This window comes from Onychostoma macrolepis, chromosome 15, assembly GCF_012432095.1.
Source record: "Onychostoma macrolepis isolate SWU-2019 chromosome 15, ASM1243209v1, whole genome shotgun sequence".
NCBI lineage: Eukaryota > Metazoa > Chordata > Actinopteri > Cypriniformes > Cyprinidae > Onychostoma > Onychostoma macrolepis.
In genome coordinates this window covers 2,540,989-2,556,441 of record NC_081169.1, presented here as the reverse complement: position 1 = coordinate 2,556,441, position 15,453 = coordinate 2,540,989, and the positions used below count along the sequence as shown (strand labels likewise).

General features: G+C 36.0%; 3 protein-coding genes across 9 annotated transcripts in view; 1 reads left to right on the top strand and 2 right to left on the bottom strand.

The window, feature by feature from the left end:
- The window catches only part of porb (P450 (cytochrome) oxidoreductase b), a 35,671-nt gene extending 32,151 nt beyond the window's left edge, over positions 1-3,520 (bottom strand). The window contains exon 1 of the mRNA XM_058745097.1: positions 3,366-3,520. The gene's annotated coding sequence lies outside the window, so the exon portion shown is untranslated. The remainder of the gene's footprint in view (positions 1-3,365) is intronic.
- Positions 3,521-8,609: 5,089 nt separating this feature from the next.
- Positions 8,610-12,163, top strand: sbds (SBDS ribosome maturation factor). The gene is made up of 5 exons (XM_058799057.1): positions 8,610-8,831; positions 9,677-9,806; positions 10,033-10,233; positions 10,316-10,480; positions 11,081-12,163. Exons 1-5 carry the CDS (start codon positions 8,704-8,706, stop codon positions 11,207-11,209), a joined length of 753 nt encoding a protein of 250 aa, XP_058655040.1. The 5' UTR covers positions 8,610-8,703; the 3' UTR covers positions 11,210-12,163.
- Positions 12,164-13,989: 1,826 nt separating this feature from the next.
- The window catches only part of dock10 (dedicator of cytokinesis 10), a 107,015-nt gene continuing 105,551 nt past the window's right edge, over positions 13,990-15,453 (bottom strand). For all 7 annotated transcript variants that reach the window (XM_058799050.1, XM_058799051.1, XM_058799054.1 and 4 more), the window contains one exon: positions 13,990-14,670. In XM_058799050.1, coding sequence (XP_058655033.1) covers positions 14,623-14,670 — 48 coding nt within the window. In that variant the 3' untranslated portion in view covers positions 13,990-14,622. The remainder of the gene's footprint in view (positions 14,671-15,453) is intronic.

Here is a 15,453-nt window from a genome sequence, read left to right as displayed (position 1 = left end):
CTATGGAAGACTAATAGTTAATTTTAAGAAAACTCAAAACAGTCAGAATAATGAAATTTCACCATATAAAAATTAGCTTGCTACAATTTTTACACGTTACTGATTTTGATAATGAACATAAATTTACATCTGCATCCCAACTCAAGCTGCTACTACTACTATCAAATGTGCATTTCTAAGAGACAAAAAATATAGATTATTATTAATATTATCAGGCAACACAAACCAGGGGCGTGTACCATGATGGCAGATGAACAAATTCAGAGTTATAGGATAAGTTTTGAGTTGACAAAACCAAACCACTCCAGTCTGGCTTTATTGGTACCATGATGCTGATCATCAGCTTTCTTTGTCAACTCTGGCTTTGATCCTGAGTTAATGGAGTGCGTGTGCATGAACGTGTGACATCACTGGCGAACAGCCAATCACAACACAGAGCAAGTGTGACTCACTTCTCGTGAGAGAGCCAGCGAGATTCAAAACTCTTTTGTTAAAGGTTAAGAGTTTAAAGAATATGAGGAATTTAAACGCATTTCCACTGAAGTACTTGTCCATGAAAGAGGACAAATAAAGGAAATGATCTTGCTCTATCAGTGCAGTCACAAGAGAAACATGTGAAGTTAGTTTATATAGTTGATAATAGAGACTTGAACATGTAAGGTCACATTTTTAAAGTGTTATCTACTGATTCTACCACTTCTTTATATTACATATTATCTGTATATCTTACTATTCATTTAAAATAAATGCTTTATTATAATTGTTAAACTAAAAGTGCTTGTTTGTTATGGATTAATAATAATATAAATCATATTATAATTATATAAATCATATGTAAATTGTAATTATCATTAAAGCCAGATTTTTTTTTTTTTTAAGGTACTTCATAGTGACCTTTAATTTGTAGGAAACCTGTTTCTGTTTCAAACCTGAAACAATATCACTCATTAGAACATGCAGAAACTAAGACATTCATTTCTCTATTAAGATTTTTATTTTGTTGACTGGAAAAGTGTAAAGAATTCAAAAAACACGAAGTGTTCTGACAATAAAGAGTAGTTTAAAACCACATTCGATGGTCTGGTTTCTACAACTTTCACTTTGAAGCAAAAATCTGGCTTTAAACTTGAAAGAAATAAAGATTTGACATTTATCGTGATAATTATTGATAACAACCGATATGAAAAAAAATATATATTTTTTTTCTCTATGTAGATCTATGTAGGTGTAATGCACATGCAATTATACATTTAGTAAGAGAGTTGTATCTAAAGTAAAGAAAAAATTATAAATAAAAGCCAAAGTATGCTCTGGACTCGACACAATATTAAATATAATATACTTTTCATATAGGAATTGTTGTTTTGAAGTAAGCTTCATTTATGATGTCCCTCCATTTAACCCTTATGTTGTGCTGAAAATCCTTCACCTAATTTGGTGTTCCTGGTCGAAAATTACCTGCCTTTTAACAACTGCTTGTAAATCACTCGTTATGCTATATTTTCACCAAATCTTGGGTTCACTTTTTTTGTATTTTTTTTTTTTTTAAATTAGCACAGGTTTTGATTGATTCGAGCTGATTCACCTCAGTTTCTGAGTGAAAAAAAGCATTATTTGTGAAAAACGTTAGCATCGTTAACTCAAAAGCAGAGGTGCATGAGCTCAGATCAATGAGGTCAATGAACAATCAACAAACACAAAACCTGGTAACAAATACCAGAAATAAGATATTTATACGCAATTTTCGTAAAAAAAAAAAAAAAAAAACCTTTTCTGGGAAGTTGTTATACCCCATGTGAGCAAAGTCAGTAAGTTTTAGTCCAATGCAATAACATTAACTAGCCTTTTCGGTAAAAACAAACTCCTCGACAGGTCAAAATGACTGGAACACAACCTGAGGAGTCAAAACAAACTGATCTAAGCGAGCCAATCCAGCTATGACATTTACATCCAGCCTTCTTTATCACCCATTGGCAAACAACACTACTATTATCTCATAGCTTAGCTTACAAGCAATGCCATGTTCAGCCTCCAAAGTCCACATCACCACCGTAGCAACTCATTTGTGTGTCCCCCATGAGAATAATCAGTGTGAACTCAAACAGCTGATAAAAACAACACAATAACCCACAAACAATCCACACCACTCCAGTCCATCAGTTAACATCTGGAGAAGACAAAAGCTGCGTGTTCGTAAGAAACAAATCCATCATTAAGAGGTTTTTAACTTCAAACCATTGCAACCATTATTATGGATTCATATTTTAGTTTTAAGTTAAAAACATCTTAATGATGGATTTGTTTCAGCTTTTGTCTTCTCCAGATGTTAACTGATGGACTGGAGTGGTGTGGATTATTGTGATGTTTTTATCAGCTGTTTGGACTCTCATTCTGACGGCACCCATTCACTGCAGAGCATCCATTGCTGAGACACTGATGCAGAGACACATTTCTCCAAATCTGATGAAGAAACAAACTCATCCTGATCTCGGATGGCCTGAAGGTGAGCATCTAAAGGAAATGCTCTTTCTCCTTCAAATGTTAGGATTGCAACATGAGGCTTAAGTGACTTAACATGACTGGCCATATTTCATGCTTCCATCACGAAAATGAAAAATCGGGAACCATGCATTTGACAAATCTATTAAACCACATGTTTGAATCTGCTTTGTCAGCATCAGAGAACATAACCCAGCTCTAAAATACAATATCACAGTCAACCAGCTTAAAACTGCCATGTCACAGCAGACCAACCAACTAACAGTGATAGAAATAAAGAGTTAAGGTCAAGGTTTTCTTTGCATTAATTACTTATTGTATTTAAGTATATCAATAGCATTTTTAAGCAAAATGCTCAATTCATGAATTATGTGAAACTGTACTAAAGGTAGATGAGATTCACACACCCTTCTTGCATTTAAAACACGAAATTATACTAATTATTAACACTTTCAACGTCTATACTGTCTACAACCTTAATAATGTCGAAAACAACTTACTAAACCACAGAGCATATTTTATTTATTTACTTTGCAAACGTAAAAAAGGTGAATTATAATTAGAAAATCAGTATGCATGTTCTAAAACGTTGATCAAACACGAAAACTTTAAACTGTAGAATTAACTCTCACGCGAAACACACTATTGTTGCAGCGCGAGATCTTTTTGTTGACATATTTCTATAAAACTGAAGAACAACAAAACTGAGAACTAAAGACACAGTAACGTTACTAACCCACTGCAAATCTTTAGCGGCATCTAAATGCACACATCGCGCAATGTCTAATAAACGCAAGTTGACTGCTATGTTGATAACAACTCTATAAGATGGTTTGAAGACATGTAAGTGTGAGGAAAGTTCTTACCTGCTCACTTGAGCACTGACAAGCGTCTCGCGCGATGCGGAAACCCTCAGTCAAACTCGCTGGACTCGTCCACTCCGCCGAGGGGGCACACGTGCGATATTTGTGAATTTATGCCTATTTACGTGGGTAAACACTGTCATATGTGTCTGTAGTGCTTGTTAATCGTAGTGTCAAAATACGTAGCAGTGTGTCTTTAATTCGTGTTGCGGTAATGTAATGCAGTGTAAGGGTTACATCTATTTAAACCCCCCACCCACCCCCTTGTAATACAGTAGACGCTTCTAAAAGAAGGTTTTGTAATGTCGAAAAGTCAACGTGAAATAATCAATTTCAAAGTGCAGCGGGTTAAGGGTGAGGGTTATGCAATCATTTGAATGGCACAACGTGTCTTCTTCACGTCCCTGAATCCGCAGTAGACTTTCCTCGTTCGTGCTGAAGTCTAGGTTACAAAAATATAATAAAACGTTTTCCATGTTTTCTTATTAATTCACAACAAGGTGAGTATTAATGCCAAGGTTAATCTCCCATCTAAACACTTTATTATATATTATGTTTTGTCACAAAATGACTATTATTTTGTTTGTTTATGAGCTCAATCTGATGTGTTTATAAGGCACACTTGTTTTCCCAAAAAGCCAGCTATGTGTAAAAGCTTCACTTTTTTTAGATAAAATAAGCACTTTTGCTTATTTTATTATTATTATTATTTTTTTTTTTTGATTAGTCATCCTAACTAATTAAAGAACTGCTGATTACTGAACAAATAGAGATATATGATTTTTTTCAACATCCATTCAACAACATAACCTTTAATCCAAGTTTTTCTTTAATCTTATCATCTCGCTGATAGTGGTTCTCATTCATAAATTATGTGTACACACCAGAATCATGATTCTTCAATAACTGCTGTACTATAATTTATGAAAAAAAGCATATACTTTGGGTGTCCATTTAAATAAACAATGTTGGGAAAAGTTACTTTTAAAAGTAATGCGTTACAATATTGCGTTACTCCCTTAAAAAGTAACTAACTGACATTGCCTACAGTAGTTACTTTTTATGGAAAGCAATGCATTACATTACATTTGTGTTACTTTTTAAATCAGGTGTTGGCTTGCTTGTTTGTCTTTAAGATGAAAAAGTTTTATTCTATTTTGACACCAAAAGCGAAATGAAGACGATCAGGCTGAAGGAAATGTAAATTCACATATGTACAATAGAGGGCATAGTTCAAACAAGCCTTTCAGCTGTCCTGCCATTCTAGACTGCATGAGGAATAGGAAGAAGAAAAAGGTTATTTCGGGGGAATACTGAATCTGATTTTGTGCAAGTGAGATGAATTAATGCATGTTCACATTTAGTCTAGAACTACAGTAACATCATGTTCATACAGCGCACATAACGCCTCTGTACTTACTGCCCATTTCTCTCAACATGAGAACGGGAGAGCTGTCAGTCAATAAAAAGAAAAACAAAGTAACTGTAGTAATGGAGAATGTTTCATTCCTTGACAGTTGAGCTAAAAAAAATAAGGAATGCATCTGAAAGTTGCGTTTGGTGGTCAGTTTGTGTATAAATGTATGTTTTTGACTTTTTCCACTTTTGATGTTACCTACCGAGAAATCAGAATTATAGTTTGATTTTGTTGTAGATCATTAAACCATTATGCTTCCTCAAAAGCCTGTCTGAAATCAGTTTTGTGATGTGCCTTCATGCAGAGACGCTGCCTGCAAAGCCATTACCTGATTAGGCAGCGAGGCAACAAATCAGCAGCCTACGCTTTTGGTCTTAACCTTCCAAACCATTGCATCGCAATATGTTTGCATCGTCAGAGTGGCACCTGTTTTTGGTTTTTTAGAAGCTGTTGCAAGGTAATGACTATTCAGGAGAAAATGGATAAGGAAGAGGAAGAAGATGGATGGATGCTGCTTGCTCACCTTACTTTTGTACTTTGGATTTTGAAACCGTGGTTTTGATTCCAAAGCACCAACACAGAATGTGTCACAAATGTAATGCAAAGGTTCAAAAGAATGAGGGAGTCCACATGAACCACCCCTTTTAAAATAGTGCTTACATTATCAAAATGAACCTAATTCTGATGTCAAACAAACCTGGGTGTGCACCAGAAGTGCTAGGCTGAAAACCCCCTGAATGTTCTGTAAAGTGTTTCTGCCCTCCATCTTCCAGCTATAGTTGACTACTCCGATTCATTTTACCATGGTGTAGGGTCAAAGAATTTGCAGTTAGCATTAGGAATTAAGACAAGGCGGCACTGGCCAGTCATAGGTCTGCTATTGTTCACCGACCAGGGATAGCATCACTCTCTCGATCCAATCATGCACACACTGCACATGCTCAGTAATGGAGCGGTGGGGAGATGGTTGTTGCTCTCAGGTTTCTTATTTATACATTTTCTTATTTATACACACTGGAGTGTGCTAGGTGGTGGATACCGAGAACAGCCCAACATGGCCAAAGACGTCAGGTGCGTTCAAGTCACTTTGGTCGGAACGAGATGGCGATTTAACTTCTCTACACAAAATTCACGATTTTTTTTAACTCTACCTCTACAAAATGATGAATAAAGTATGTGCATCGTGTTTTTGCTTTTTTTCTGTACTTATTCAATTTATGAAGGTGATGTAAACTGAATCATTATATATTCCATGGTAATTATACAATAATATAATATTTTGTATATGTAACTTATATAGTTTTATTGTACATTACAAAAAAATAATCATTTTATTAATTTCAACAAATTTACTGTCAATACAGACTCTGCGTATCTATAGTTTTTGACTGCGTCCATTGCATCCGACACGCTTTTTCACTGCAATGGTCCCAGTACTGAGCCTTGTGGTACTCCATACTGAACTTGTGATTTGAACTGTGCCAATGCAATTCCACTAACGTCAACCCAATTTCCACACATATCCAATGAATGTTGTGGTGGATAATATCAAAGGCAGCACTGATGTCCAATAACACTAACAGAGTTGCAACGATCAGATGATAAGAGCAAGTCATTTGAATCTCTGATATGTGCAGTTTCAGTACAATCAAATGGTCTAAATCTCAACTGGAATTCCTTGCAGCAGATAACATTTCTCTCCAAAAAGGAACATAGTTGTGAAGAGACCACCTTTTCTATTATTTGTGACAGAAAATAGAGAATGTCAGTAGTTAAATTCTCTAAAATGTATTAAAGTGGTTAGTTTTTTTTAATTGAAAGGTTTAAAGCATCTCTTTCAATGGCTTGGTAGGTATAGGGTCCAACATACATGTTGTTATGATTTAACAAGTTTAAACAATTCTTCCTTTCTTTTCACTTTTAGCAAAGAATGAATGGAATTGTTCCTCAGGGGACCTGCAGTGGATTGTCTGATGCAATACTCTGGCAGATGGTTGCATGGATATCATTTTCTCTCTGATAGTATCATAGTAGGCTATCTTGCTAAAATATCATGTTAATAAACCTCTTTGCTTGTCATGTGCTTATGAAGGTCCTTATAACAGTGTGTGTGTGTAAGCATTTCAATTAATAAAATATCATGATCCATATGTGTTACCTTAGAATTTTTTGCTGTGATGTTGAGCCTCAGGTCGTGCAACCACCATCAGCGCCTGAGCTTGAGGATCCTGCAGCTTTGCCTCCAGCCTCTACTATAGAGGCATCAGATCCAGGGGCAAATTCCAGAAGTTCTGGTCAAGGTAAGGCTGCTCTCGGCGGGTTCATGAGCCCTGAACTGCCGCTGGTGTCCTGGAGCTCACATCTCCTAAAACATCGAAGCATATTTTCAAATAGATGTTATCTTCATTAACAAAACACATATTTGAAGTCTAAACAACATTCTCACCTAAAACATTCTTTTCTCTCACACACACAAAAACAGTATTATCTATAAAATTATAGTGCATTTGGGCATCTCACTGTGAGAAATACTGCAAGTGGAGTGATACAGACGGTGAAATGATACAGACAGCTGGAAAAGGCTCTCAGCCAATCAGAATCGAGGATCAGAAAGAACTTTTATATAAATATATCAGTTACATGTTTCTATTAACAAAGTAGTTGCTTCATAAATGTAACAAGTATTGAAAATGTTTCAAAACAATATGTGGAAAAAAAGGAACACATGATAATGAATAATATGGAAACATCACAGAGGCATATTACTCATCATGACATTGTTGAGAATGACATATGTATCATTTCCAAGAATGTGTCATCAGCATTCATTAAAAGGGGTCGACGGTATCGCCGTTAATGGACTTTTGTATTGTCTATTCAGTTACATTTACATTTAGTCATTTAGCAGACGCTTTTATCCAAAGCGACTTACAAATGAGGACAGTTACACATCTTGATGTTTATTATAACAACATTTATTTATTTATTTGGTTAATTGCAATGTGTAATTGATTAAAAAAGACAAAATGTAAAAAACAAAACAACAAGTGCATTATATTAGACTAGCACGATAGTTTATTCACTCACATTACCTGTTAATCTGAAAACCTCTGAATGCCTCAGGCCTCTGAACAGCTCACACTGTTTATCTTATTACATAAACTGCGATTTGTGAAATATTTTTGAACATTTTCAAAACTGATTCTTTTCCAAATCTGTTATTTGTGAATTTCCATACATGAGCCACCTAGTGGAACCAAATATCTCAGGAACCCAATATAATGTAACACCTGCGGGCAAAGGATTCTTGGTCTTAAAGCATTAAGCAGTCTATGTTAATTCTCACTGTTTCCAGTTTAGTTTGATATAGGTATGATCTCTATGAAAAGTCCCCAGGGCCTCTGCTGGATCATACAGTGTCACAGCATCTTAATGTTTTCATACAATCAAAGGGACTTTGACAGGAACTGTACTCTGGTACTGATGACTACAAACACCTGTGCAATATAATATACATATATATAATATATTCCCCCTTTTAATACCTTACTTGTTTCATTGTATATTGTATATTGATCATTAACAGGCTGTTATTTAATGCATGGTCATGGGGTCTTTGCATCAACATAACAACAACCTGATAAAATGATGTATGATTAGCTAGTTTTTCAATATTATTCTCACACCTATTTCATTGATCTCTGTCAGGTAATAGGTACAGTTCGTGTGTAGAAAAATCGCTTACAATGGCACAAGGTTTCTGCATGCCTGTATTTATTTTATTTATTTATTAATAGCATTGCTCCAGTCCTCCAGGAGGCGCTGCGGCGGTGAGTCGCGGTTAATGATCGCGCTGTGTTCGAGAGAGAGACTGGAACAAACGCAGCAACTAGAACCGCATCGAGAGCCTCGAGAGTCACAAACATGTCAATATTCACACCTACGAACCAGATCAGGTTAACAAATGTGGCCGTCGTGAGGATGAAGAAAGGAGGGAAGAGGTTTGAAATAGCCTGTTACAAGAACAAAGTGATGAGCTGGAGATCTGGCGCGTGAGTGTTATTATCACATGCTCATAACATGATGTTTTTATGTGTTGTGTTGATTCGGTTATTATAGCTATTATAACAGTCTTAAACGTGTTAAATTACAGTTATAACACTTTCTGAGGGATTATTATTGCGTGTTTTTGCTTGTTTATGTTAATGTTAGTGTTACAGTGTCAAATGGGTGATATGTAAATTTTTTTTTTTTTTTTTTTAGGGTGATCACATACAAGAGCCAAATAAGACCTCTTTCAGTGATCAAATTAAGAGTTACAAAAATTTATTGATTGATTTTATTTTTATTTATTATGATAGAATTATTAGATTTATAATTAGCAATTATCAACTCACAAAGTCTTAAAGGAGTAGTTCCTCCTAAAAATGTGTTCACCTCAGGTCATCCAAGATTAGGATGAGTGTGTTTCTTCATCAGGTTTGTAGAAATGTGTCGCTGCATCAGTGTCTCAGCAATGGATGCTCTGCAGTGAATGGGTGCCGTCAGAATGAGAGTCTGATAAAAACATCACAATAATCCACACCACTCCAGTCCATCAGTTAACATCTGGAGAAGACAAAAGCTGTGTGTTTGTAAGAAACATTCTGACGGCACCCATTCACTGCAGAGCATCCATCGCTGAGACACTGATGCAGAGACACATTTCTACAAATCTGATGATGAAGAAACAAACTCATCTACATCTTGGATGACCTGAGGGTGCGTAAAGTTTCAGCTAATTTTCATTTTTGAATAAACTATTTCTGTAAGATATCTGTAATGTCATATGAATGGAAATTACATTAATGTAATGTTCACAAATCAACAGTACGCACAAATGTTGTTGTTGTTATAGGGAGAAGGATCTTGATGAAGTCCTGCAAACAAACACCGTGTTTGTCAATGTGTCTAAGGGTCAAGTGGCAAAAAAAGACGACCTGTCAAGCGCTTTCGGCACAGATGATCTGACAGAAATATGCAGACAGGTGAATACAGATATGATCTGATCAGTCCTGACTGTGTCGACCTCATAACAAGACTGTTTTTATTAATATAACAATATCACCTGATATTAATGTGCCATTGCATTATTGTTTCTTTTCTTATTTCATGTTAAAGTTTCTAATATCTATAAAGACAGTTTTGAAAAAAATATAACAATATACACATGTTTTATACAAACTTAAACGGGCCGTTTTCATCTTTTGTCAGATTTTAGCTAAAGGAGAGCTACAGGTGTCAGACAAGGAGCGACAGAGTCAGCTGGAGCAGATGTTTCGAGACATCGCGACTATTGTGGCAGAGAAATGCGTGAATCCTGAGACCAAGCGGCCCTATACAGTGAGCCTCATAGAGAGAGCCATGAAGGACATTCACTTCTCTGTGAAGGCCAACAAAAGCACTAAACAGCAGGTGAGCAGAGCTGGATCACGAGAGGATCTGGCTGACGGGGTCTCCGTGGTCCATGCTAGCGTCTGTCTGTCTGTCTCCGCAGGCTCTGGAGGTCATCAAGCAGCTGAAGGAATCCATTCAGATTCAGAGAGCTCACATGCGGCTGCGCTTCGTCCTGCCGGCCAAAGACGGGAAGAGACTGAAGGAGAAGCTCAGGACGTTAATAAAGACCGTAGAGAGCGAGGAGTTCGACGATCAGCTGGAGATGGTGAGATGAATCAGTTCTTTCTTTCATTCATTCATTTGATTTTAGATGCCACTTAATTTGATATTTTGTGTTTAATGCAATGCTTATGCTATGTGAAATATATAAACAACTTCATATTTATATGAAGTTGTTTATATGTTTCAAATAAGACACACACACAGTCTTTTGTAACATTATAAATGTCTTTACTGTCACTTTTGATCGATTAAATGCATCCTTGCTGAATAAAAGGATTCATTTCTAATTTTCTGACCCGTGACTTTTGAATCAGTGTATAATATTTTCAATTCATCAAAGAATCCTGCAAAAGAAAACTGTTTTCAGCATTGATGATAATCAGAAATGTCAGCAAATCAGCATATTAGAATGATTTCTGAAGATCATGTGACGCTGAAGACTGGAGTAATGATGCTGGAAATACAGCTTTGATCAAAAGAATAAATTACAGTTTAACAGATATTCACATAGAAAACAGCTGTTTTAAATTGTAATATTATTTCACAATTTTAGTGTTTTTGTTATATTTTTGAGCAAATAAATGCAGGCTTGGTGAGCAGAAGAGACTTCACTGACTGTAATGGTATGATCTGTATTTTCCAGGTGTGTTTGATAGATCCCGGTTGTTTCCGGGACATTGATGAGCTGATCCGCTGCGAGACTAAAGGGAAGGGAACGCTGGAGGTGCTCAGTCTCAAAGATGTGGAGGAAGGAGACGAGAAACTAGAATAACCTCTTCATCTTCAGACTCGTTTTATACGGAGAGCCTTTTTTGATTTACAGCATGGCCTAAATATTAGCCGTATATTCTCAGCTGGGACAGGCTTCAGTAACTATACTAAATCTGGTAAACATGTCCCCAAAAACAAAATTATGCTCAGTTGCAGTAATTTATTTTCTGTGAAAATGAAATTAACTTTGATTGTTTAAAAATAATAAAAGTAATGATAAAAATAATATACAGTGAGATTCTGAAAGAGTGCATTGTTTGCCACAATAAAATATTTGCTCTTTAAATAGTTTGTAGTTGTGTTATCTGCGCTGGCATTGATCAGTCTGTTCAGAAAGCACTGTCCGCTCATAGGTCTTCTGATGCGCTTGTTTGCTGTTGGAGAGTCTTTTATAATCTAAGCACACTTGAAAACTGTTCAAGAACTTCACAGAAACCACTACAAGATGCATCTTTCTCTAGAAACTCATCCGTGTGTCGGTGTGGGCTTGGGCTTTGAAAGAAGAACGCGAGCTGGATCGGTCAGAATCGCAGGACTGGACCACAAACAGGAAGGGAACATGAGCTGGAATCTCGGGTCTCAGTTGTAGGTTTTACGTATCTCTATAAAAGATACAGTGGAGCAATGTCCAGCCAACGTGTGTGAGAAAAGTATTCGTTTGGCAAAACAGTAAAGCTCTTTCACACCAGAAACAGTAACTATACAAGGCATGATTATTGTTCATCATTTAAAGTGATTCCAGTGTTCTCATTCCTCTGTGACATTATCACTATAATTGTGGTCTGGATCTGATGGAAGAATAAAAAAAAAGAAAATGTAATTGTGAATTGTTTATTTGTCAGAATTGCTTGTTTATATCTAGCAATTCTTAGAAAAAGGTCACAATTACTTTGTAAAAATGTTTTATTCAGTGGTGGAAATGTTATGGGCTTCTATAGGATTCTGTCTGCTATTCTTTAATTTATATAAACTTATTGTACGGAGTTTGTTTAAATCTTTTTTTTTTTTTACTTACCAAAAATAGCTTTAATTTCACATTATGTTTGATTGCAAAAAAACAAACAAAAACAATTTACTCTGAGTAACCATCAACAAGGGATAATAGTGCTGAAGTACTGTTTTCAGTAGCATGGCTGTGTTTAAAATAGTGCAGCTTCTGTAGAGATAAAACTAAAAAGTAAAGTAAAAACAGATTATACAGGTGCATCTAAAAAAAATCTGAATATCGTGAAAAATTTAATTTTTTCTAACATTTCAAAAAGTGAAAGTTTCATTGCATGTAAAGTAAGACACTTTTTTTGTTTTAATTTTGATGATTAGAGCTTACAGCTCATGAAAGTCCAAAATACAGTATCTCAAAATATTAGAATATTTACATTTGAGTTTCATTAAATGACCATCTCTACAGGATAAATTCTGGGTATCTCTTGTTCTTTGAAACCACAATAATGGGGAAGACTGCTGACTTGGCAATGATCCAGAAGATGAACATTGATACCCTCCACAAAGAGGGTAAGTCACAGAGGTCATTACTGAAAGGTGTGGCTGTTTACAGAGTGCTGTATCAAAGCATATTAAATGCAAAGTTGACTGGAAGGAAGAATTTGGGTAGGAAAAGGTGCACAAGCAACAGGGATGACTGCAAGCTTGAGAATACAGTCAAGCAAAGCCGATTCAAACACTTGGGAGAGCTTCACAAGGAGAGAACTGAAGCTGGAGTCAGTGCATCAAGAGTCACCACGCTCAGACGTCTTCAGGAAAAGGGCTACCAAGCCACTTCTGAACCAGAGACAACATCAGAAGCATCTTAACTGGGCTGTGGAGAAAAATAACTGACTGTTGCTCAGTGGTCCAAAGTCCTCTTTTCAGATGAAAGTAAATTTTGCATTTCATTTGGAAATCAAGGTCCCAGAATCTGAAGGAAGAGTGGAGAGGCACAGAATCCATGTTGCTTGAAGTCAGAGATGATTTGGGGTGCTGTGGCGTCTGCTGGTGTTGGTCCGTTGTGTTTTATCAAGTCCAAAGTCAATGCAGCCGTCTTCCAGGAGATTTTGGAGCACTTTATGCTTCTATCTGCTGACAAGCTTTATGGAGATGCTGATTTCATTTTCCAGCAGGACTTTAGCACCTGCCCACAGAGCCAAAACCACTTCCAAGTGGTTTGCTGACCATGATATTACTGTGCTTGATTGGCCAGCCAACATGCCTGACCTGAACCCCAGAGAGAATCTATGGGATATTTTCAAGAGAAAGATGAGAAACAGTGGATCCAACAATACAGACGAGCTGAAGCTCAATAGGGCTGATCGCTTCCATGCCGCACCTCACTGATGCTGGAGTCTGTGCTAAACGAGCCCCGACCAAGTACTGAGTGCAGAAATCAACATACTTCAATGAACTTGAACTTCTGTTTTGCAAATCCTTTTTTTTGATTGATCGTAGGAAATATTCTAATATTTTGAGATACTGGATTTTTGACTTTCATGAGCTGTAAGCTCTAATCATCAAAATTAAAACAAAACTTTTGAAATGTTTTACTTTACATGTAATGAATCTAGAATATATGAAAGTTTCACTTTTTGAAATAAGTTACAAAAAACGTTTTCACGATAATCTAATTTTTTGAGCTGCACCTGTTCAGTGCACATTTTGGAGCTAAAATTTTTCATTTTTTTTAATACCTTTTGTATTTGTGTTTTATCTCGTTAGGTTGTCTTTTCAGTTTTGGACATTAACATTTTTATTCAAAGTCCTGCATTAATAACTGACACAAAAAAATCATATATCATCTTTTAATATATAAAAAGGAACATTTTAAATTTTAATTATTCTTATTTACAATTTACAACAGTACATGTAATAACAGTAAAACATTGTCAATCATAAAAACTGTATAAAATAGCACATCTGCGTTTGTAAAATGAATGAGCTGGGACTGGCAGACTGTTAGGAGCTTTACATTCACTCTGGGGCTAGAGATGTGTTCAACACGGTTACGTGAAATACATGAAACATGACGACTGTTTGTCAGATATCAGTGAAAAATCACAACAGAAAACATTGGAGTGAAAACCCTAGAAAATATTTGCTTAGTCAAACACAACTCGAGTTAATAAAGGTCACTGCTTCTAAAAACAACAGGGTTTAGAAAAAAGGCATATTTGATGTGATGATGTACCTGTAGTTCTTCAGATGCTGTGTGTGTGTGTGTGTGTGTGTGTGCGTGTGTGCGTGTGTGTGTTACACAGGCAAAGACACGGCATTCTGCTTCATCCAAAAGACTACAATTCTTTTCCTTTTTTTCTATTTTCTATTTCATTAAAATCAAAGTTTTTTAGTCCCTCTGGTCAGAAAAACCCACAAGCCCTGTTGGACAGAAATGTCCGTGAGCGGTTTCCCAAACTCACTAGCAGCTCAGATGGCACTGTGTCGTTCTGTTCCGGGTTGCCTCGTGTACGGGATCTTTAAAGGGGCGCAAGAATATAGAAAAAACATGCCATTAACACACAATGTAACTATATACAAGCAAAAGGCAGAAAAAGAAGATTTACTTCAGAATTTGTGACCCTGGAGCACAAAAGCAGTCATAAGCAGCACAGGTATATTTGTAGCAATAGCCAACAATACATTGTATGGCTCAAAATTATCGTTTTTTCTTTTATGCCAAAAATCATTAGGATATTAAGTAAAGATCATGTTCCATGAAGATATTTTGTACATTTCCTACCGTACATACACTCAAAACATTTTTGATTAGTAATATGCATGGCTAAGAACTTCATTTGGACAACTTTAAAGGTGATTTTCTCAATATTTAGATTTTTTTGCACCCTCAGATTCCAGATTTTCAAATAGTTGTATCTCAGCCAAATATTGTCCGATCCTAACAAACCATACATCAATGGAAATATTATTTATTCACAAAATTGACTGGTTTTGTTGTCCAGGGTCACATTTAACATGTTTCCCCACCAGCGTTAAAAACAAAAATTTGATAATTTTCACAAAACTTTCATGTATGAATATCTGAGCATGCAACATGTCAAAAAATAGATCTGGACCTTTGCTTTTAAACCAAAAAACCTGTTTTATTCTAGCTTTATGCATTTTTTTATATAAACATTTGAATGTGGGCAAGTTTAACAAAAAATGCAGCATTTTGATGAGAAAATTGTGTTTTTGTAAAATACTACAGTTGGATCAGATTTGACGGTCAATACATAGATGGAGTCGATCGCTTCCATC

What these genes read in the sequence shown, in the direction of transcription:
- sbds (XM_058799057.1), top strand. Translation starts at nt 8,704, where the DNA reads ATGTCAATATTCACACCTACGAACCAGATCAGGTTAACAAATGTGGCC. An exon ending in ATGAGCTGGAGATCTGGCGC is followed by an intron (nt 8,832 to 9,676) that starts GTGAGTGTTATT and finishes TTGTTGTTATAG; the next exon opens with GGAGAAGGATCTTGATGAAG. An exon ending in ACAAAAGCACTAAACAGCAG is followed by an intron (nt 10,234 to 10,315) that starts GTGAGCAGAGCT and finishes CTGTCTCCGCAG; the next exon opens with GCTCTGGAGGTCATCAAGCA.